General features: G+C 43.5%; 1 protein-coding gene across 2 annotated transcripts; it reads right to left on the reverse strand.

The window, feature by feature from the left end:
- Window positions 1-1,222: 1,222 nt before the first annotated feature.
- On the reverse strand, window positions 1,223-21,054 carry LOC306803199 (uncharacterized protein). 2 transcript variants are annotated; one of them, XM_079308292.1, is made up of 6 exons: window positions 20,957-21,054; window positions 20,287-20,409; window positions 16,948-17,044; window positions 5,308-5,546; window positions 4,173-4,289; window positions 1,223-3,026 (listed from the first exon to the last, which is right to left on the reverse strand). In XM_079308292.1, exons 4-6 carry the CDS (start codon window positions 5,462-5,464, stop codon window positions 1,882-1,884), a joined length of 1,419 nt encoding a protein of 472 aa, XP_079164418.1. In that variant the 5' UTR covers window positions 5,465-5,546; window positions 16,948-17,044; window positions 20,287-20,409; window positions 20,957-21,054; the 3' UTR covers window positions 1,223-1,881. The 2 variants fall into 2 exon arrangements, with proteins under 2 accessions (XP_079164418.1, XP_079164419.1); XM_079308293.1 differs by lacking the exon at window positions 16,948-17,044.
- Window positions 21,055-24,520: the final 3,466 nt, after the last annotated feature.

Consider the following 24,520-nt stretch of genomic DNA (forward strand, 5'->3'; position numbering starts at 1 on the left):
ACTCCCCAACTGTGCTGAGGGATGTTCCCAGCACCTTGTTTGCACAGATGCTCAACAAGAGTGGCTCCTGGAAAATGGAGAAATCAGAATTCAGTTCCCTTCTGCTCAGGGCAAACTAATCAATAGTAATCTTAAAATACAATAAAACTGAGACTCAGAAATTCTGCCCCTATCCCTCAGGAAACATGGAGTAAGTTTTGTGGCTTATACTTCAACCTTTCCAAGGAGTAAGGCTCTCCAAGACTCCTTTACCCTGAGAGATGCCCTAACCTATTGCCTTCTGGCATGCAGATGAGTTCCATGCAAAATTAGTGCTAAATGCACCCTGTTGCTGAAAACCCAGTTCTCTCACTTCCAAAGCAATTTCTTTCCTCAACACTCTACTTGCTGAAGTTTTGCCCTCAAAATTTGTGCTGGGCAAGATTCAGGAAAATCTCTCCAGCCTGTTTTGTTCAAACAACCTCTTGTCTGTGCTGCTGCTTGTGCTCTCTGCAGACAATGAAGTCATCTACAAAGTAGCCTCTTCAAAGGTAAAGGCTCCCTCCAAATTCTAAACAGCCCAAGAATTTGAATAAATAATCAAACTGAAACTTAGCAGCTCAAATTCTGAGGTTTGCTTATTATCACTCTCACTCAAGATTACATGCAAACTGGATTAAAGAAGATCCAACTAATTCAAAGTGAGAGACAAGCTATCAATATGGTTAAAGTAACCCCAACACACCTCGATCCAGCACTTGGCTATTGGTATGTACATGTCATCCAAATAAGATGCATTAATCATTGAAGAATACTTGCCTAAAAAAAACAAAACAAAACAAAAAAACCAAACCAAAACAAAAAAACCCAAGTGCTTTCTACTCATTCTCTCAGCTGCAGATCTTGGGAGGCAAGTTGCAACTGCACGTGCAATTAAGTTCCCAAAATACCAACAACTCTGTGCTGGTCTTAAACGCAGAAAAAAACCAAAAACAGAGGCTGATGCTCTAAGGTAATAAGCAGTGAGTCTGCATACCTGGGAGACTAGCAGCATAATGGTTTTAAATTATAGAAGCAGTAGTCTGGAAGATGATCAGTATCTTCTGTGACATGTCCATGCTTTCAGCGAGTCTTCAAAGCCCCCACACTTGGAATACTGAAGTGGAGCTAATTTACTTAAGCCCCAAAAGCCCATTTGCTTGCTTCTGAACTGGCAGGGACAGCAATGAAATGAGAAACACAAGAAGATCTGCCCTTCCAGGGCCCCATTTATTAACTGAATATAAAAATAAGATCATTTAAGTGCAGAGGCACAGTAATCCACTCCGTGGTGAAAAGATACCTTGGGTTAGCAGTAAACAGAGTTTACAATACCTTGTAAACAGACCTCTTCATAAGCAAGAAACACACTGAAATATGACACTCACTGGATTAAAAGTCTCCTGTTGCAACAGTACTCCACACTTCTCATCTGGCTATTTGGGAGCACTTCACAAAAGGTGACAGCATCCTTTGCTCTGTTTTCAGAGGAGCACACATGAAACAAATTAAACACAACCTGCACTGTAAACAGCTGAAAAGCGCTACAGCATTTCCAGAGGATGGCAACTTACACCTTGTTAGATTTGTTTTGCAATGAATTATAATGGCCAAAGCTACAGTGCATTATGAAAATGTTAAAAATTATTCCTCTTTTTATGATTTTACAGCAACCTGTTGCACAGTCGAATAAAAAAGTATTATTTTTCCTTAATACAGTACATGGCATTTCTCCTCAATTGCACTAGAAGTAAATTTGGAAGCACTTTCAGTTTGTGTTATAGGCAGATAGAGAGGGGAAAACAAATCAGGAAGACTTTGAATCTCCTTTCCATCTCCTGTCAACTATTTATCCCCACCTCTTTACATCTCTGAGTCCACATACATTCCATTGATCAGGTAATCCACTTGCGTGTAATCTTTCTTCTTGTAGCTCTCATAGGCCTGCATAAGGAAAAGTACTATAACAGTTATGAAAAAGAACGTACCAATTAAAAGCACTGCAAGTAATGAACTTTTATCCACTAAGTACTGAGTCAAGGGCTCAGCAGCAATGAGAAGATACTCATTGTCTGTGTCCTGAGTTTCTGTGAGACCCAAAGCTGTTGTTCTGGCTGCATCTGTTGGAGCCATGGTTGTTGAAAAGATATCAGATGTTGACTTCATCCCATGTTCAGTTGTAGTTGCTACTGTAGAGGCTGTAGTTAAAACCATGGCACCTCTTGTAGAGCCCAGAATAGAAGCTGATTCATTCAAAGATGCTGTGGTTGTATTTGCTTCTGGCTTTAGATCTGGCAAGGTGCTGGTATGCACTGGATTCATGGAGTGAGAAGTCTCTGTCAGGATGGGTGCTGTGGCATGTGTGGAAGCAGTGGAAGATGCTCCTGCATCCTGCGGGATGGGGGTGGTCAGTGTTGTGGTCAGTGACTTCAGGTCAGCTCCAGCAGTGGTGGAGTTCTCAGGGTGAGGAGCACTGGTGTTGGTGGTAGCCAGCCTAGGCTGCTGTGCTTGGGTACCTGCTTCAGAAGCAACAGTGGGGGGAGCAGAAGTGGGGGACAATAATACTGAGACAAACCTATTATTTCCTGATTTTTGGCTGGTGGTCACCATCTGGGTGACATGGGTAGAAGTGGGAGTAGAAATGTTACTATGAAGGGGAGAAGAGACAGATGATGACGTGGCATTAGTAAAGGTATCAGAACCTCCAGGGGTATTTGAGGCTTTGGCAGTTGTTTCATAAGTGGTAGAGAAAGTTGCATGGGTAATGTTTGCTGTTATGGCAGGGGCAGTGGTAGCATTGCTTGCAATTTCTTTACTTGTACTATTCGTGACATTGCTCTTCTCAACCCCAAGTAAATGCCTCAAACGAATACTGTGAGTCTGAGCAGTTAAAGAAAACTTGTTTTCCACACTGTGTTGGTCAATCCGTGCATTCAGCATCCCCTCTGTTTTCTGCAGATGGCTCTGGTGCTGAAACAGGGCTGTTTCCCATTTGCCACTGTCAATTTCTTCCAAAAGACAAAACAAATTACTTTTGTAAGAATAAAAAACTCCCAAGCTCATATCTAACCTCAACCCCCCAACATACAAACCAGAACACAAATTCTGCAGTACACACAGTACAAGGGGAATAAATCAGTCCAGAATTCAACAAGAACGCGAAAGCTCAAGACCCCCCTGGCTTTATTGTACACAATCCCTTTGAGGTTTTTTGGTTCGTTTTTTTCTGCCACAGAGCTCTAGTATTTGCCCAACCACAGAATTAATTTCACAAAAGGAGTAATGAAGTAGAGAGCTGCAATGCAGAAGCACTGTATCAATAAGGATAATTACAAATGTCAGTTCCTGAGAAGAAGATTCAGGCTTTCAAAGTTACACATAATCAACAAAGTCTCTGTGCCTAGATTCATAATTGTCACTTGTCAAAACTGAGCAGAAATTTCTACTTACACTTTGATACATCAGGACAATTTCCTTCACAACTGAGCCAGATTTACAGTGACATAAAACCCATTTGCTTATCACAAGTCCAGTTGTTACACTGCAGAGAAACCTTTGCCAACCCAATAGAACCACGGGCAAATTCTCTTTTTTTAAAGTTGGTTACAGTGAAGTCTTGAAACAAACTTTAGAAGATTGATTTCTCAATTATAAATAAGCTCCATTTTGTAATTGTGTCACTTTATTAAAATTGAATACCCTGGCACTGGAAAGTCACCATGAGCAATTGCTACTCTGATTAAAGAAGCAGTCTGTTGACTCTGGAACAAAATCCTGGCAATCTGAGAGAAAAACAATGCCAGGACATTTTCCTTTCTCTGAAAAGAGATATAAATACATCTGTTATGCCTTTATTTTCGCTAGGACAGCGTGTGGCGTGCAAATGGCTTGAATGAATGATGTCTTCAACATGGAGACAAACTGTTACTCAGTGAGTGTTACAAAAGCTATTCAAAGACACATCATGCACAAGTGCCAAAGTCCCTAGAACAAAGTGAAACAGTTATTCCAGTGAACTGCACCTATAGAACCACCCTGCAGGCATTTCACAACCCATCTACCTCAGCTAAAAGCCTATCAAGGGTTAAACACAAGCATTTAAAGCAAAAGAATGAGGATCCTGGATTTCTCAGAAGCCTGAAACATGGCTTTACCTGCAAGTAGGTCTCTGATGTCTTGCTCTCCAGCATTCTGGCACACACTCAGCTGGTGACACTGCAGGAGGAGGCAGTGATTCTGGTAGGGCACAGACCAATTACAGTGATGGCTCCCTGAAAACAGCAGAGAAAATGGATTGCTGCACATAGGATACCAAACATGCTGCTTTGTAGCTCTAATTAAAGAATTAAACGGAAAAAAACACAACCAAAAATATCCCCAAACCACACAATATCTAGAAGGTCTGGCCTTAAAGGATCCTGACTCAGCCTTAGTGAAAATAACCAAAGAAAACCGATGAAACCAGTATTGCCAATGCAGCCTACCCACTTGTCTGTCTTCTCTGGGACCAGCATCTCCTGACAACAGCAATTCATTCACCCAGACAGGAACAAAGTGCACCACAGTTAGGACCCATGTAAATTCATCTAGATTTCTTAATGAGGAAAATTACCATTAATGGCTATTAAAACCAGCATCTTTATTAGGTTCCTGACCATCTGAATGTCAGATATTCATCCACCTGAGCCAAGCATCTTCACCACAGCATCACCAGCTTTTTATAGGAGCTACAAGCTTTCTCATCTGGCTAGACAGGATTGGGACATTCATAAGGACAACTCTAAGACTTCTTTAACAGCTTAATTCTTTGTAAAGACATGTCAGAGGTAGTGAGAAGGCTTTTACCTCAGATTTAACCCTGTGCTTGGCTGCAGGACAAAATGGTTTCTTCTAAGGCAGGAAACACACACAAATACCAGGGAGCAAAGATTACTCACTTTAGTGCAGCTGTCTACAACAGTGCTGCTCACTTGCAAACATCTGGCAGCAGGGAACAATCATTCTTCAATTCAAGTGACCTAACACTGTTTGCACGCTATCAGTGCACACCAGCAGCACATGCTGCTGCTCATGGAAGCTCAAGGGCCCTGGGAAACAGCTACTCTGGATTCAATTTAACCAAAGCTGTCAGAAGTTATTCAGCACCACAGCACTGCACAGAGAAACTGTAACTGTAAATGCCTACAAACAACTGGAATTAAAAAAGAAAGTAGTCAAAGAAGGAGTAGCAGAGACCTTCAAGGATCAGAAAACACAGCTGGAATTCCATCCAAGGGACAAGAACCTCACCTGAAGCACCTGGGCTCTGACAAGCCTGTTTGCATTGCTCTTCACTTGTAAGCCTGTTTATTTGCACTACATGTACTCCTCTCCCTTTCAGGACAGAAAACTGGTGTTCACATATACAGATGGAAATCAGCAGGAAAAACACAATGGCAGTCCACATCTTCGGGATTGGCCTTATAGGGAAGCTTCTCTTCCCAGAAGAAATTCTCTCTTATATCAACTTCAGGTCCACCACAATACACCTATTAAAAAATAATAAAGAAAAAGAAAAAAACTATTTATATCCCTGTGAGCAGGAATAGAAAATAAAAATGTACAAAAGGCAGGCAAGTATCTTTACACATCACAAACAAGCAAGGGCTCAGAGGTAGGAGTAAAGATCTTTCCCAACTTCCTAAAGAGGCTCTTTCTTTGGAAAAGGCATTTTGCTCTCCTTCCCCATGTCCCAGTGAAGAATAGCTTAAGTCAAAAGCTATTGCACACCATGTGTATAAAGTCAATCTCAAAGCCCCGAACCATGTGGCAGCACAGATATGATGTCTTTTGACTCATTCTAAGACCCTTAATATTGTGCCCAGGCCCAGCAGAAAGGTTTTCACCAGTTCCAGCACACTGATAAGGGAAACTATCATCCTGACCCTGCCTTTACATCAGATCAGTCAAAACCAGGTAACCAAGGCTTTGGATTAACCAAGGATTTCTGCTTTGGTTTTCCTGCTCATTACAAAGAGCTCAAAGAAATTTTGATTGAAAATAAGCAACCTCACTATTTCTGGTCTTCCAAGACATTACACAGACAGCTACATAAAACATAGATAATGTCTTTCCTTCATTATTAATGCACACATGTGACTTTGACCCAATGGAGGGGCTTTCATCACTGAAGATACTGAAACAGCTCCCACTGACATCAGAGCAGATTAGCAGCTTCTATCTGGATTTACTCTCTTTAGTAGCTTCTATCTGGTTTTATCCTCTTGGTTCTGAGGTTTTTGGAGCTTTGTATGAGCTTCCAAACAGTTCAGCCTGGACCAGACCTATTGTAAGCCTCTTCCCTAAGTAATTTTTACATGCAATCCTCTTCCTCATCACAGAAGTAAGCTTTAGTCACCATTCTGAAGTTATAAAATGTGACAGCCTTCAAAGAGTGCTGAGATCCAGCTTTGTGTGCCATCTCTGAGATGGATGTGATGACTGCAAAGGCAGTTCACAACACAGAATGAGCAGCATGTGTGAATGGTATAAATACCACAGTGAAGAACATCTAACAGTCCTCAGTAATGTGCGTAAGACCCTAATTTAGCCATCCAGGCTAGAAGCCTCAGTTTCAACCATGAGAACTCCATTTTCAAACCACATTTGTGAATTTAAGAATCTAGGAACTATTTCTTCTCAAAAAAAGCCCCAAATAGTGTTTGTTGCAATATTTTGATGCTTTGTACCATTAACTTTTTGTTTCCAATTTTTCATTCTGCTATATCCTAAAGTCCTGAACAGAACAGTTTTCAAAACCACCCTATCTGAAAAGGGGTGAAATATAAACAGCTACCCCAAGCTTCTCAGAGGACACACAATATACAGGTCCACACTGGACTGTCAAATAGCCAAAGCTGGGGACTAAATCTAATACTAAAATGCAGTGCCTCAAATTCGGTTTTCCTAATCAACTTTCAAGTTCCCTGAGGAACTCAGAGTCTCCTTCTTACAGGAAATAAAACAGAGTACAATGGAACTAGTAAAGGGGCCAGATATCCTAGACCTAATCAGGCAGAAACTATGGGAAGAGACAGACACAGATTAATTGCTCTCTGGACAAGAAGTGACCAAGAAACATGTTGTGAAACTTTGTGATAAGATAATGTTACCAGGTGATGTCATGAAGAATGCATAGTTAATGGGAAATTGTAACCAAAAATAGAACCCTAAGTGCCATACAAATAAAACCCTATATAAACACCTTGTATACTCAATAAAATTGGCTTCTGATCCAAACTCTGATGTCCCCCTCTCTCCATCACTGATACTTTCCTGCCTATTTATTCTAGTAAAAGGAGTTGTTTTACCTGTTGAAAACAGATGGTGTATTTTTAGATCTGCTCTTCCAGAGAGATGGGATGCCCAAAATGACTGCATGGCCCTTGCACTGCTGACCTCAGCTCATGCACCCCTCTGCAGCACTCTCCCTGGAGTAAGTGTGCACAGCATCACACTCATTTTGTGTGAGCAGGTTTCTCAGTGTAGCCAGAGGTTCAAGCCTGAATCCTTTCACCTGGAAGCTGGAAATATTTCTAAATCTGACCTGACAACAGAAGCCTTGGCAGGGAAAGGCAGCTCAGCAGCCCCATCTAGTCCTATGTGCCAGTGACTACGCCTGGTGTCCAGCCAGCACCAGCTCTGGTGCTCTGCTCTCTGACATGACACACTATGCACACACAGCACAGACTGACTTTGCTCTTTATGTATCACTTCTTCTTCCAAGTGCACCTTAGCAAAGCTGAAAGAATCAGGACAGGAGAGGAGATGGCCTGTGCAACACCAGCACAGCCTTTGCATACCATACACCAGCATCAGCTGCTCAGGAAAGCAGCCCCAATTCTCACCAGGGAATTGGCAATACTAATTGGTGTTGTTCAGCCAAGCCAATTTCTAATACTTTTCCCACTGTCCCAAACTGCAAGGCACTTTGACAAGTTTGTCTCAGCCTGTATCACACTCTCACTGTCACTCTTTGCACATGTTGTAGGTTAACCATTGAAAGCTGCAGTTGATAAGACTGGGAGCAAGGGAGAAAGCAAGGGAAAACATTAAACATTCTGCCCACAAGAGATTTTCCTAGAGCAGACAGCAAGGACTTCCTTTAAACCCCAAATCCTTCAGCTTAAAGGAAGTGAGTTGGATTCCCTCAAAGACACTACCTCACCTCAGAGCACTGTTTGGCAACCTGCACTCCCACCACATGGTGCCAAAGTAAATGCACTTTTGAAAAGTTTACAGGTCATAGGTAGAGATTCAGAAAGCAGTACTTAACCCACGAACACAAAAAAAAAAAAACAACAAAAAAAACCATCATTAATGTATTTCACATTTTAAAGAGTGCAGCTTATGTCCCTTCTAAAGGTTCAGGTCTTATAAGAAGCATTATTTTACAACCGAAGAAGTGACCCTGAAAATGAATTACCTGTGTCATAATGTATGCATATACTGTTTTAAATAAACTAGTAAAGAATAACAGCAATGAATACAAAAAAACATTATAGAAGGGTTTTCTTACACCTTTAGTAATAATTTTGCAATTATAATAACCACCCTCAAAGAATAAACATCTTGCATTGCATTATGAAATTGCAGCTTTAAAAGCATCATAGCTATAAATAAATACTATCATTATTATCATTAAAATCTCAGTTTTAGGACAAATAAAATAGTAATATTCATCTCAACCAACCCAAGAACTAGATAGATTTGCAAGGTCAAATGATCACCCCAGTAGCTAGAAGCTGTTGTATTAACATGCATTCCACTATGCAAAGAGATATTTAGCATCCTCAACCACATCAATTCACCAGAAGTCGTTCTCATCATGGCTGACTTTGGTTCCACTTGACTGCAACAACTGCAGAGCAAAACAAAATCCCAGAAAATGACTCATCTCTTCTTGAGTACCTGGCAGCCTTTCTGGATTAGGCCAGCACTGGTTTAAGGGGACATGCCAAGCTCACACACAGATTTGTCCCCCTCTTCCCTCTCACTAAACATGGTCTCCTCAGGGGCCAACTGGCAATACCTCCCCATGGGCACTCAGTGCACTCAATACAAGATAACAAGCTTAAAACACTTTTCAATGTCTTTTAGCCAATTATAAAAATCCCTTTGCAGAGTGTGTGAAGCAGACAAACAATGCACAGACTGTAAGTGTATCAGCCAAGCAAAGAGAGGATAACCAGTTGCAGCCATACCTTAATGCAGTACAGATGAGGCTTGGGATGCTGTGTCAAATATCAAACTCCAGCTAGAGGTGTGTTTTTATGGCCTCTTCCACCTTAGCCAATTCCATTCATCCAGAACAGGAGCTACAATTATTTGCAGATCACTTTCCCCAACTTAACAACTGCCCTCTATTATCACAAGCAATAAGCTGTATTTTTGACTTCCAGTCAGTCCCACATGGCTCCATCTCTACTCAGAGACCCCCCTGAGCACCCACCCCCACACCTACATCCCAGAACAACACTAACTAAACCTCCTTGTCCAAACTGTGTTGATCCCTGTCTGAACAACACAGTCCAAGAGATTGTTACTGCTCCCCTCAGTAGGAACTTTGAGAAATTGGGGTAAACTCACTCCTTTAAGCACTACCCTCTCCAGCTATAGAATATCCCCGTGGAAATTCAAACCCAACCAAAGCAAAACCAAACCACAAAAGACGGCAACAAATAAAATCTGGGAAAAGACTACTCTCTGAAAAATACAAAGTTCACTTTTGTTATCTGTGGCTGTAACTCAGCAGGGAACAAGCATGCTGGCAAACCAGAATAACTTTGAGTCAACAATTGAATGACTGATGACTTTGCAGTGTACACACATATCCAGAGGGCACTGCCTGCTGGGTTTAAGAAGAGTTCCTCTCTTCTTGCTGATCTCACAGTGCCTAAGCCAAGGAATTTATACAAATTAAAATTAAAAAAAAAATAAAAATCATTATTTCAAAGAACAATGAATTGGGATGATGTTGCAAGAGCAGAGAGAAGCCCTTGGAATTTAAATCCCTTGCCTCCATGCCCCCCCAGCAGCATAAGCTGTTCCTGGTTAAGCAGCTGCAAGGTGCATACAGTGACTGCACCAGGGTGAAGACAGATACAGAACTAGATCAAGAAATACAAAAAGAAGGAATGTGGGTGTCAGAGATCACAGGTACAAAGTGTGCAAAGCAAATCATTTAGGGCAACACATGCTCCTTTGAGCTGTCAGTGAAGAGCCAGTAGACACTGCCTCAAAATTCATACTCACAACTGTGCATGGCCTAGGTATAAAATAAGGCCAGAGTTGCAAAGAAACATTCCATCTTCAGTATAACAACAAAGCAGGGAAAACGGGTAGAATGCCTTTTGCAGACAATGCTACTCTCCCATCAAATTGAGAAGGCATAAGGCCTGTTTCCCACTTGCATTTGCAGCTAAACACTCAACATGTTGTCAGCTCTCTAAAGAAGTGCAACCTTTCTCTATTTAGAAAAACAGAATTTAACCAGATTTTGCTAAGGCAAGACAAGCACATATCATTTTGTAAATTGAGGCAAGAACACAGGAGACAGAATCTGCACTGCAATCCTCAGATGCATTTTACTTCCTAAGCTTCTGTCCAAGACTGAAGATGCACATGCAGACAGGTTTGGAGACAGAAGGAGCCACACCAAGGCACATGAGGCTGGCCTAGGTCAGCTGAGTATGACCAGATGAAGTTATAGGATTCTCTGAACAGCAACTTTAGATCCATTAAGCTCCTTTGGCTCCACAAGAAAGTTATTAACAAGCTGCCAAGCTGTTTCACCAGCTTTACCCATCTCCACCTCTCTGTTCCTTGGTTGCCCACTTGGTTCCTCTCTCAGGGCACAAGGCAGACAGTTTACACAGTTAAGGACAAGCCACATTGCCACTATTGAGGCATCATGGCTACCACACTTTGCCTCTGAAGAAATAAACGTTAAAGCCTAAAACTCCCAAACCAGCACCTCCCATCCATCATCCTTTCTCCCCCATATTAGTGCCATGTGCTGCAGTTCTGATGCTGAGAAGTACTACTCAGCAAAACATTTTTCCTGTGAAAAATGATCAGACAGCTATTTGATTTATGAAAATGTGCCTTGTTTTGAAATATCTGAAACAATCTAGTTTTAATATACAGAAAAGCAAGCTGCCAAAGGCTAACTGCATAAAGCTGTGACTGAACAATAAATCTGTCAACAAAAAATACCTTTAAGCAATAAAAATGTGTACTATGGCTCAGCTGCAGCCTTCCCATGTCTGGTCTGCACCCGAAGCAGATAGATAGAAGTTTTCAGACGTGTTGTTGTCTCATGGGAACTGGAGATCATATGCAGGGCATTTCACACCATGTGTTTCAAATTAACCAGCTTTCAACAAGACCCTCAAAGGAACCATCCCAGTGGGCTCCCACATGAATTTTGTAGCCCTTGAACTAACACAGAGCAAAGTTCATCAAGAAGGGTAAGAGGCCAGCTCCCTGTGCTGGTTTCTCTAAGTGCCTGCAGAAGCAGGCACTTTGCAATGCAGGTGCTTTGTGCTGCTGAGGGATGGCATTAGAAGCTAGAACCAGCACATTCTACATGCACAGAAATAAACTGTGCCTGAGGTGTTATTGAGTCCAAAACTGACAAGTGTGGACCTAACAGACTTAGCAAGCAGCAACTTCAGCCTGAAGGTACAAATACCCAAGTGTTACTTCTGGAGCAAGCACCAGTGTGTTGAAGTCTGGTCACCCACCCACCTCCTGCCCTGTAGAATTTTACCACAGTCAGCAAATTCCTGGCAATCCAGACCAATTCAAGTATCACTGAAATGCTATCTTCTACTCCAGATATTTCTGAGAAATTATTATGCTCCTCTATAGGTTCATGTAGTTGAAATACCAATTTTAAGCCCATAAAAACACAGGACATACCTCCATCCAGAACACAAGGTTCTGCAACTTTGCTCAGGAATTTAAGCCTGTGCATGGTTTTCAGAAGGGTTACACACAGCAAAAATGTCACCTTACATTACAAAAGCATCAAGCAAAACTGTGGGAGCTCAGAAACAGTCCAGAGAGCCTGGAAACAGCCAAAACATGACCTCAGTGCAGTGACTGAAAGGCAATGTCTGCTCCGCCCTAAAACAACTGGAAGAAAGAGAAACACTTTGGCTGTTTCTCCTTTCTTCAAGGAAGTAAGATCTTTGTGGGCATCCTGAAATATGAACAATAAACACAAATTGAAAAAAAAAAAATTAAACCTATGTGGCTCTACCTCCAGTTATCCTCACAAGCAAAACAACCTGAAGGCTGCTACATTATAGGAGGTCTCCTCTTTAACAACTCAGGTTAAAAGACAAAGGTAGTTTCATATGGAAGATATCCCAGGTGAAATGCAGCAAAAAGACACTCCAGCTTATCTCAATGCAACATGACACTGGAGGTTTCCACCCTACATATATTAGGACAAAGAAGAAATTCTTCCTAAAGTTTCCAAGCCAGGAATATATTTCTAGCAATACCAAAGAAAGTTAGTTGGCACATGCATCCCTGCTTTGTGATTTTGACAGCTTGAAAGGTGTGGAAATCACAGGGCAGGGTGGGTGGGAAAGCTTAACTAAATCTATTTTTTTCCAGACAAAGAAAGAATCAAATACAGTAACAACTCTCCTCATCCTTGCTGGTCTTTCCTGTGGCAGGCTCTTCTTAGCCAGCAAGTCCTCGGGTCATGCACCAACCTGAATTTACACCTATCTGCTATCAGAACCTAGAGCAAAAACATCCTTCCCTCTCCTTACTCTCATGGGCTGCCAAGGCAGCATCTGCAGAAGTGCTTCAGCCCAGCTCTTGAGTCTCATCTCCTACACACCAACAGGGTAGCAGCTATGCTCTCCTACCTTGCTATAGGTTCCCTCTTCCATTTCAGAGTAACTCTTTATTACAGTTTTGAGTCTTGATACTCACAAGCTGACTAATAATCCAAAGTAAAATAAACTTTGTTTGAGCTCCTCAAAGCTCTTCTAGTACCACAGAGCCCCTCATTCATGGAGGAGGGACTATGCAGGCTGCAGCAGGTTCTTCTGAACCTGAGCTCAGTACAGAAGGTCTGTCTATCTGTCTGTCTGCTGCTAATATGGCTAACAAGAAAACCAAAACATTCCAGGGGGTCCCCTGAATGTCATGGGCATCTACAGAAAGTCAGTAGAGCAGCTCACCAGGAGAGACTGCAACTACCACAAACATCAGTTTAACTTGTACCAAAGACACGAATGTGAAAAGTGTTCTGTATTTGATTGGACAGATGGGGCCACAAATACAGATATTTTCAGAAGCAAACTCAGATGCCTCTGTGCTTATATCAGTCTTAAATTTTTGCTTAGCAGTACAGCAACAAACAGCTGTACAGCAGCTGGTTGTAGGGACCTCAAACCCATAAACCCACCTCTGCCCTCTTGGCTGCTCTTGCTCCTGTTCAACTGTAATGAAGCAGAGGGGTTAAATCCCACCAGTAAACTGCCTCAGAGCACAAGGAGAAGCAGCACCAATGCTGCTTTCCTCAAAAGCTGCAGTTTGCAGCAAACCAGGAACTGCCCTATAAAGAGCAGAGTCATCCCTACAGAATGTCAGCAATCTCAGAGTGACACAATGCATGTTCAGCATCACAAGTGTCAACTACTGGAAAGAATGTTTGCTTCTTAAATCATCCAGAAATCTGAAACTTCCCAAAAGAGATCAAAGAAAACTCCAGACAGCAATAGGTCAGAGGATCAGAAGTCTTCTCTTCAGGTTCCTTCTCTATTTTGGGCAGTTTAGAAGCAGCATCTTCTCAGGATGTGATGCAGAAGGGCACTTTCACTTCAATTGCCTGGAATTACATTGTGAGGTAAATCTGCCCAAGCTGACAACGGAGCAGAAAAACTGCAGTGAGGATCACATGCTGAGGATTTGGGGGTTAGTTTTGGATTTATATGCCTTTTTCTGACAGCCATCTGAAGATCTTGCTTAGCAAACCCTCTAGCACCTACAGGCCAAGACAAAGAACTCTCTAGTTATGTAGATTCATATTAACATCCACAAAAATCAAACAACCTCTACCATTTAAACTGCATGCCCATCATTTCAATCTATGCTTTTTAAAGCACTTCCCTCCAGCAGTAACATTCCTGGAGATGAGAGAAAAATACTGAAATAAATTTGTCCATGTACTTTATTTACAAATTGTCTCCTGCACCCGACATCTTTTAATGCAGATGAATCTCTGTATGAAATCTCATGTTACAGCTCTGTGTTCTCTGGATGGCATTCACTGTATCTTGCTAAGAAGCAACTAAATGTGAATGCCTGAGTCAGCTGTTTATCAAACTTTTGGAGCATGTATTTTTACTACAGAAGGGACCTCTGCAGGTGTTATCTTACTGATTTACTGCAAACAAATTTGTCCCAAGACATGCAATAACTTAAGAGCTCATTCAGTAGAGGGGTTTGTTTCCAGTCAGCTCCCAGGGGACAGGTTGCCTACTCCATAGTTTGCATTACATCTGTTTCCACTTTCAGAGGGGTCAAAGACCAAGTGCAGAACATACCACCCAGAAAGAACTGCTTACTAATATTGCCAAAACCTGCAGAAAAGAAAAAAAAAAGCAACCAAAATCACCCAACTCACTAGCATTTTCTGTCTATATTTTATTTTTAAACACTTTCATTTAGATATTCCTTAAGAGGATGGATCATCAGCACTGGAAACCCACATCTGCTACAGCTGTTAATTCACATACTTCATATTTCATTGCATCAACATATATCCAGCTTCTATATATTACAAGATTTTCAAGGCCTAGAAATCCTTGCTCCCTTTGCAATGGACAGAAAAGGAACAAATCTGAATCTACAAATGCATAGGACTCAGTCAAAAGCTATTTGCTAAAGAGCAAACACACATAACTCCCTACTTTTGTTTACCAAGTCAGCTGGTAACAAAAGCCACCTGCATTAGAGCTCAGACCAGGCCACATGCTTCTCAGACTCAAGCAAGTGTCCCTGAAGAACACTATCAGCTGCTTCCACATCAACATATCTGTTTTAGGCAGTAATTCTTCAAACACACAAAGCCCATGTTTAACTTTATGTGTGAGAATAAGTCTAGCAGAACCTGTGGAACTCGGGACCTGCATAAAACTGAGTTATGTAACCACCAGCAGGGTCATGGCATTGCATTCCCTTGCTGGCTTCACCACCCAAAAAGTGCCCACTGGAGTCAGGGGTATCCTAGGCATTGTCAGTGATGCATTCCAGCCACAGCACGTGCCTACTTCAGCCACCTCAGAGATGGTCATTACAGCCAGAACACATGGGTCCTGCCACTCCCACAATGCAAATATAAACCACTGGCAATCCCTTAAAAAACATCACAGATGAAGACATAATTTATGTCTTAGCAATGCACGCTTGCAGCCCAGAAAGCCTGGGCTGCATCAAAAGCAGCATGGCCAGTAGGTCAGGGGAAGAAATTCTGCCTCTCTGCTCTGGTGAGACCCCACCTGGAGTGCTGTGTCCAGCACCTCTCCTATAAACACAGGCTGAGGGATTCGGGGCTGTTCAGGTATAGAAGAAAAGATTCTGGGGAGACCTCATTATAGTCTTTCAGTACTAAAAGGGGGCATATAAAGAAGAGGGAGATGGACATTTTACAGGGGAAGACAGTGACAGGACAAGAAGAGATTTAGATTAGATGCTAGGTGTAAGTTCTTCACTGGGAGGGTGGTGAAGCACTGGCACAGGTTGCTCAGAAAAGTTGCAGATATCCCTTCCCTGAAAGTGTTCAAGGCCAGGTAGGAAGGAGCCCTGAGCAACCCAGTCATCTCTGCCCATGGCATGGGGGTTTGGAACTAGATGATATTTAAGCCTAACCCTTTTATGATGGGAATAAATGCTATTTGCTTGCATATAGAGAATTTCAAGACATCGCTAGGCATTTCTCACCTGTCAGAATTCCTCATCCTTAACTCCCTTAGTAACACAACCTCTGTTTATATTATGGAAAAAAATACCCAGAAAGTCTTTTTTTCCCCAGCACATTCTTCTTTTTTACTTAAATACAGGAGTTTCAATCTAGATGCTATTGCCAACAAGACAACACACTGATTATATAAAGTTTTATCAAAAGGACTGATGGTATAGAGGAGTTCTGCTGACACAAAAACACCAGCCCAACCTTTGTAATATGGGTTAGTCCATAAAGAGCATCAGTTCAAAAGAGCAGAGCAGAGGCAAGGTAGATGAACCCTCCCTTATCTCACAGGGTGGAAAAGGGATGTGAAAAGACTGAGTCATTTGTGTATAGCTATAGGAGGAACTGGTCAGAGCTGGAAGTGAGAATGAAAATCAAGTCTCTTGAAATGCAGCTTAGTACACAGCTACAGGACAGTCAGCTTTTCCTATGAAAGCACATGCGTAGTAAGTGTGTCATTAGAAGCATCTCAGGAACATCCAGAAATACCTGCTGTGGGATTTGTCTTTTCAGATGGAGAGAGGGAAGAGGAGTGCTCCTATAACAAACTACAAACAAATCAAATTCCTATATCAATATTGATATTCAGGGCATGATGTACACTGAGAAATGTGGAAGTAAAGAGGCAACACAATTGCATGAAGCAGCCTCCTCTCCAGTTAATGGTTGTTTAATCTTAGACAGACCCCTAATATTTCCTTTCAACCAGTTTGCATTTAGACCACTTCTACTTTATTTCCTGTTCTTCAGTTTATTCCTGGTTGGTGAACATGCTCAGGTCCTGCTGACGTCTACAGAGTTTCACTCTACTAACTGGCTTGTCTTACAGCAGTTTCAAATCTATCCAGAGAGACCAAAAGCAAAAATAATGATTTTGAGTAGAAACTTACCATGCAAACACTTGTAACTGTTATCTTGCTGTCAGGAATTATTGCGCCTTTAGGGAAAGCAAAAGCCAATAAAAGCCTGGATACAGTAGGACTACAGCTGAAAGCATAGGAAAAAAATGTGTAGAATGTTATTGTATGCAATCAGAGAGACATTTCTGTGAGACTGTTAAAGCATTTTCACAAAGAGGTGGAAGAATGGAGAGGTTTATCCTGCTTTCTATACAGAGAACCCAAAAAAAAAAAAAAAAAAAAAAAAAAAGATAGAGAAGAAGACTCAGCAAAAGAACATGCTTAATCCTATTAAAATTAATGAGATTTCATCCCGGTCTCCACACGCTAGTTGTAGCAGGAGTTTAGCTTAAGTGGATTTAAAACCAGATTTAGTTAAAGTGCTGCAAAGTCTCCTCAAGCCAAATAAATATAAATCCAACACAAACATACATGTAAAATTCAATACAAATTTTATCAGCCACTCTCTTTTACCCCTTTTTTTAAAAAAAATCTGAAACCAGGACACATGAGAGATACATACTGACATGTTTTGCTGGACTATTGCATAAGTAGTTCTCCAGGCTTGGCACTGACTCAGAGTCAGGTGGAGACAGGGAAGGCAATCCCAATGCCCTCCTGGACAGTCCTTGTTAGCAGAAGCAGAGAAGGGGACTTGCTGAATGTCTCAATAAGTTTATAAAAGGGCTCTTGTACACAGACCACCCCTCCTTCCCTCTCTGTAGAGTTAGCTATGGGGCTTGGACACCCCATGGCCACATCTGCAGAACACAACAATTTAGTTGTCCTTTAGGGGACACAGCCCAGCAGAGTCTCCCCAAGCAAAGGTGCCAGGAACTGTGGTGATGCACAGAGAATTCAGGCACACCCCTGCAACCCACACTGTCAGCACAGGCTGAGCTTCCTGCTCCAATGGGCCACCAGCTGGTACCTCAAGCAGGTGCAAGATGCACAAATGGACTCTGGGTCCTGCCACCCTGGGGGACAGTCCAGCTGGCTGAAAATAAACAAGTACCCATATTCCTGGCTCTCTGCCTCCTGATCCTTTCTTCATAGCACATTGTCCTGCAAGAAAACAACCAACTGAACAAGCACCCAGTGCACTTTCCAAACAGTTAACAAGCTATATGAAACAGGAGGAAAGGAAGTGATGAAGAATCCTGACTCACACACTGCAATTCCAGAGACCTCACATTCTGGAAACAGTGCTTAAGGACCAGCTTTCCTACCACAGTCATGCCACCACTGGAGACAGGGTTTCAGTCCCATCCAGCCTGACAGCACTACACAGCACCACCTTGGTGCCAGTGCAGTAGCACACCTATCTCACCACTGAAACCCAAAATCTGAGCCTTGGGGAGGCTGTGCCCAGAACACCAAAGGAAATGGAAGACTCTCAGACATTTTACCAACTATGGTGAGGGACATTCAAAACTGCCCTGAGGAAATCTCATTCCAGTGAGATCACAAGGACAGCAAATCAGAGCCCTCAGCTAAATGCAAGGTTTTCACCTACAGAACCAAAACAATGAGCAAGCAAAAACAGCAACCAAGTGCTACTTTACACACCAGCAAGACAACCATGTGGTTCCACAGAGCATTAGAGCCCACTTCTGCAGTTCTTGCTACTTACTTCCATTGGCTAAGTTGTTCACAGGAATATGCAGAAATGTCTATGCAGATATTTCCTCAAGAAGGGGGTCACCACACCATTGTGGAGATAAGCTGTCCTTTCCTGCATGAAATGCTGCACCACAAACACCCTGAGCACCTTACCTGTCACTGTCCCTGTAGTGCCAGGAGCATCCTTAGACTCCAGCTGCCAATTCACAACTCCTTCACTAACTCCCCCCAATCTAAGCTGTAGGAAGATTTCCTCCAGAAATGACTGGAGGAAGGAGCACATCAAATGCTTGCTACCATCAAGCAATAGAGGGTTCAATAGCAGTTTATTTCACAGAACTTCTTGGCTTTGCCATCAACCAAGTCAACAGCCCTCTGGGAGCCCTTTCCAGAGCCAGACAGGCTGGGTGTCCTTGATATATGGGGTATGGCAAAGAATTACACCTGCAGAACAGGCTGGAAGCTGGGAAAGGAGCCACCAACCTTGCTGAGCCAGAGCACACAGTGTCAGATGGCATCCAGCAACAGCACACACAGCAGGGATACTGCCCTCCCAGCCCTTTTAAGGGCAGGAGGGAAAAACAAAGCCATAAAGATCATCTTGGCTAGCTGCTGGTTCAGCACAACCCATGGAGTTTCACCCAACAATTACTGTGTTGGACCTCACAAATGAACTTTGAGCCAGCTGTGTACACAGGTACAGGCACCTCCCTCACAAAAGCATCCCATCCCAATTGAAACCAGGACAAATGCCCAGCTGCTGTGGGGTGTCATTGCTCTGCAAGGCACAGCAGCTGAGGAGCTACCTGCAAGTCCTGGTGAATTGACTGGTTTTTTCCTCCAGCTTTCCCATGCACAAACATCTCCACTCCTAAATGTCCCTGCAATGTTTTCCCTTGAAAATTTAGCCAGTAACATACAAGTGAAAAGTCTGCTAGTACATTTCCTGTAATCCAGGGTATACATCCAGACATTTTAAATACATCACCAGGTCTTTAGCATTGAAGTTGTTCATCAACAAAGCTTGAAATTTTGCTTGCAAATTACACCCAAAGCCTTCAAAAAGCCTGTGCCAGGAGACTTTTCTCAAAAGGCAGAGGCTTCAGGTTGTATGGATGTGCCAATAAGAATTTCAATAATAGATAACCAGATGCAAAGTCTGTTTCCTGGCAGATGGGTTTATAAATCCAGCAGGGAATTTGCAATTAAAGCCAAAAAATAAAGATGTCCTCACTAACATGTTAAGAGGCCTGTAGCCTGGAATTTCTTCCAGAAAGTATTAAAATAATATATGTGTGTATACATGCATTATATACACTCAGAAGTCAGAACCAAGCAGCAAACACACACAGCATGCACAAATCTACTATAGACAAGAAAGCTAATAAAAATTGATGGATTCCTTCTAAAGTATCCATTGCCACATAATGGACTGCATTAACATACATAGTAGTGATTGATTATGGCAGGTAGATTAGATGAATACAAAAGTACATGCACTTTTGAGATAGAAACATTGCTTCAACCTGCATCCTATAACCTAGTTTTCAAAAATAATGTTCAGTCACAAACCCTCTGAGGACTAAAGGGCATCAAATGTTCACTACCAGCAAGTATCTATTGCTCATCAAAACTGCATTGTAATCTGTCTTAAAGTGGGGAGGATTTCTTGGGTTTGTCCCTCCAGCAAGCAGTCAGATAACTCACTTTATCAGGAAACAGCAATGGTGTTGCATGACCAAGTCTGGCAGGGATTCAGTCAGCTAACACGTAGGACATCAAGGCACATTACTTGACACGATCCTGCAACAGCAGTTTTCTTTGCCAATCCTAGAAAACAAAGTTTGGGAGACAGAGGGGAAAGTTAGAGGATTTGCTGAATGCACCAGACGAAGATGCACTGCAATAGATCCCCACAGAACGCCGTCTTTCAGAGCTTGGTCAAAGAATGATGTTTATTCTTCTGCTATTTCCTGGACTCCAGCTGGCACCTTGCTAACAGTGCCCAGGGAACAGTTAAACCTTCCGAGAGCCTTTACTTATGGTAGGATAAATTGAAAAACATTTCAGTACGATATCACAGGATGCCACTTACCAGCGTAACCTCACTTGCACACACTCAACATGATTTATTCGAGCACACGGTATATTTGCATATCAGCGATGCCGTGCCTGCGGGTGGCGGCTCCTACGGACCCCGGATCTTTGAGGTGCTCCACAGGGCCTAAAGATGTTCCACCCCGGCGGCGAGTTCCTTGCTGAGTCAATCACCTCCTCCCCGCAAGGAAACCCGCTTGTCCCCGCCGCCGCCTCCCCACCAACCAAACCATCCACGAGCGTTCCCGGACCGCAGGGGAGCGGAGCCGCCGCAACTTACTGCAACATTTATTGGCAACTCGTGCCACAAACGCGCTCGCAACTCCAGCGGCAGCAGACGGAACGGCTCCCAGCCGCCGCTCCCCGCTCGCGGGCCGGAGCCCGGCCGCTCGCCCTCCCTCAGGCCCGGCGCGAGGCACCGCCCGCCCGAACTCACTGCGCGGCCGAGCCCGCGGGCACGGGAAGGCAGCGAAGAGCCCCGGGCAGGGAAGCGAAGGTTCGGCGGAGCCCCGCGGCCCCGCCACATGCCACGGCCGAGCCCCGCCCGCCCCGCGCCATTGGCCCGCCGAGCCCCGGCCCGCCCCTCCCGCGCGGGGCCCGCCCCGGCCGAGCCCCGGAAAGGCCCCGGGAAGGCGGCGGGGCAGAGGGCGCTGCCCGCGGAAGTGACGGGGCCGCGGCTGTGTGCTTGTCCCGGAGAGCCTGTACTCGCAGCGGGCTGCTTTCCTTCTCCTCCTGGGCTTCCCACACCGTGAACCCCGGCCCCGCCGGCAGCAGGAGCGGCCTTGGCGAAGCTGCCCTTGGGGCCCGTTCTGCGCGTGGCTCCGATGCCGGGCTGGACGCGGCTCGGAGCAGACTGGTCTAGGGGGACGTGTCCCTCCCCGCCCGTGGTAGCGGGGCTGGAACTGGATCAGCTTTAAAGCCTTTAAAGCCTCTTCCAACCCAAACCGTTCCATGGCTCGTTATCACCATCCAGCAAGAGAAAAAAAAAATTAAAAAAAAAGAAAAGATAAGTGTACTGGCTAACAGCGTCTTGGTATCCCGGAGTATGAAAAACACACACTTCACCATATTCCAGACATATCTATTTTCATATAACCCCTACACTTTGCAAGTCTTTGCTGTGTTGTACATGCCAGTCCAGTGCCCACAGCATTGCTTAAACAGAGAATGCTGCAGAAATAAATGCTAAATCAAACACCAGAAATCAGCTCTTTAGGCGATTGGTTTGTTGTTTTTAGTGTTGCTGTCTATGGCAAAAGTTTGCAGATTGGTAGCCCCCAGCTGCTTGGGAATAACCCTACCAGCAGTGGATCTTTGAATATTTTATATACCATGTACTGTGCATATCTATGCAGACACATACATGATATAAATGTCCGAGCTGCACTCCTAAGTGTGGAGCTGGCTCTGTGAAAGGGCATCGGGTGCACGACTTCAAAAAACCATGGGTGCCCATTTCTGAGCAAGCACGCTGTCTCCTGAATTCAGCTCCTTTTTGGGTTGTTGCCAGATTGCCCAAAGAAGACAGGCATTAGACACCAGAGAAATTCTTGACTGTGGGGGTGGTGAGTCAGTGGATCAGCTCTCCCAGAGAAGCTGTGGATGCCCTATCTCCGTCAAGGCCAGGCTGGATGGAGCCCTGAGCAATCTGGTCCAGTGTAAGATGTCTGTGTCCATGGCAGGGGTGTTGGAACTGGGTGATCTTTAAGTTCTCTTCCAACTGAAACCATTTGGTGATGCTGTGAAAAAATAGTCATAAAAAAAAAAACATGCAGAAACCAGCCTTGTGCACACACAGACACAGACACAGACACAGACACAGACACAGACTGTGAGATGCTTCACATAGTAACTTTACCATTAACAGTGAGGAAGGAATCCTTGTTCCTTCAAGTCTTGTATGGATTTGTCTGCTACTGCTAATTTGGCCGTAGATTAAAGTGGTGCCAAAAATTCACACTTCCCAATGTAATTTTAGAACACAAAAATTTGCTTTTCAAAATGAGCAGTGAGGAGGAGGAGGCTCCTTTCAGTAGGAGCTGAAACTCTGCTCCATCAGTTAATTAAAAATAGATAAAATGTAAAGCTGGCCAGCACTCTACATTAAGTAGTCTGTTTAAAGTATGTCTGTCTATATACATTGTATAGATATATAATTCCATCATTCACATAGGATACCAGCATTTACTGAAATATTCCTTCCCATACTTTCCAGAAGAGGAGGAAGGGAGGAGGAAGCTCTGCAAAGTAAGAGAATTAGAAGAGACAGATGAAGGGGGGAGGGGGACTGTCTGCTGTAGAACAGATTATCTGGCAGGACCAAGCACAATGGTGAAGGAAATATTGTGAAGTTGTTGAGCAAAACACAAGGGCATGTGGCCCTTAGGGTTGGTGTCATGGAAAACGAGCACATTTCTGGGAGAAACAGTTCCAGGAGGAAAAAAGCAAAGTCCAGAGTGTGTCAGCTTGTGTCAGACCCTACTGGAGCCTGGCAGAGAAATGCCTTTTTTTTTACATCTACATCAGGTTTAGGCAGGAGATAAGAATTTCCTGGGGCTGAGGATGCCCTGGGGATCCACTGAAACAAAATTTTAGGAGCTTAGAGAATGTTAAGATCAATCAGGGAGAAATAACTGATCTTAACAGCTTTCAGATTTAGACATCATCGAGTGGGGAGTATAACAGGGAATTTTTTTGGCTTAGGTGTCTCAGATCTGCCTGCTTAGGTAGGATGAGGGAATGAGAACTAAAAGAAGAGGAGGAGTGAAGGGACGAAGGAAAGAGAAAGAAAGCAAGAGGATAAATGAAGAGACGAGGGAACAAGAAAGAAAGGAAGAGGAGGAGAGAAGGGACGAGAGAACCAGATACAAAGGAGGAAGAGGAGTGAAGGGACAAGGGAAGGAAAAAAAAAGAAAGAGGAGGAGAGAAGGTATGAGAGAACGAGGTAGAAATTGAGGGCAGGAGAGAAGGGAAGATGGAATGAGAAAGAAATTATGAGGATGAGTGAAGGGATGAGGGAACGAGAAGGAAAGGACAAGGAGAAGTGAAGGGACGAGGGAATGAGAAAGAAGAGGTTGAGAGAAGGGAAGATGAAATGAGAAAGAAAGGAAGAGGAAGAGAGAAAGAATGAGAGAATGAGAAAGAAAGGAAGAGGAGTAGAGAATGGATGAGGGAATGAGAAGGAAAGGAAGAGGAGGAGTGGAAGGATGAGGGAATGAGAAAGAAAGGAAGAGGAGTAGAGAATGGATGAGGGAATGAGAAGGAAAGGAAGAGGAAGAGAGAAGGGATGACGGAACATGAAAGAAATGAAGAGGAAGAGTGAAGGCACGAGGGAATGAGAAAGAAAGGAAGAAGAGTAGAGAATGGACAAGAGAATGAGAAAGAAAGGAAGAAGGGGGAGAAGGAACGAGGGAACAAGAAAGAGCAAGAGAACAGTGTAAGGATGAGGGAAGGGGAATGAGGAAGAGAAGGGGAGAAGGGAAGATGGAAGGAGAAAGAAAGGAAGTGAAGGTGTGTAGGGACAAGGGAATGAGAAAGAAAGGAAGAGGAGGAGTGAAGGGAAGAGGGAATGAGAAAGTAGGGAAGAGGAGGAGTGAAGGGACAAGGGAATGTAAAAGAAAGGAAGTGAAGGTGTGTAGGGACAAGGGAATGAGAAAGAAAGGAAGAGGAGGAGTGAAGGGAAGAGGGAATGAGAAAGCGCTCCGGGGAAGTGAGATGGGGGTGGCGCTCAGACCCCACGGGCCATTGTGTGGCTGGGATAACATGGGCTTTGTTCGAGCCTATGAAAAACTTTTGTTATTGTTTTAGTGCTCTTAAAGATAATAACTGCTTCCTGAGCGTGCAG

This window comes from Erithacus rubecula, assembly GCF_903797595.1.
Source record: "Erithacus rubecula genome assembly, chromosome: 6".
NCBI lineage: Eukaryota > Metazoa > Chordata > Aves > Passeriformes > Muscicapidae > Erithacus > Erithacus rubecula.

Coding starts and splice junctions, on each gene's coding strand:
- LOC306803199 (XM_079308293.1), bottom strand. CDS start 5,464: ATGTGGACTGCCATTGTGTTTTTCCTGCTGATTTCCATCTGTATATGT. Junction 4,290..5,307: donor TCAGAGCCCAGGTGCTTCAG/GTGAGGTTCTTG, acceptor TGCTGTTTTCAG/GGAGCCATCACTGTAATTGG. Junction 3,027..4,172: donor CATCAGAGACCTACTTGCAG/GTAAAGCCATGT, acceptor GTCTTTTGGAAG/AAATTGACAGTGGCAAATGG.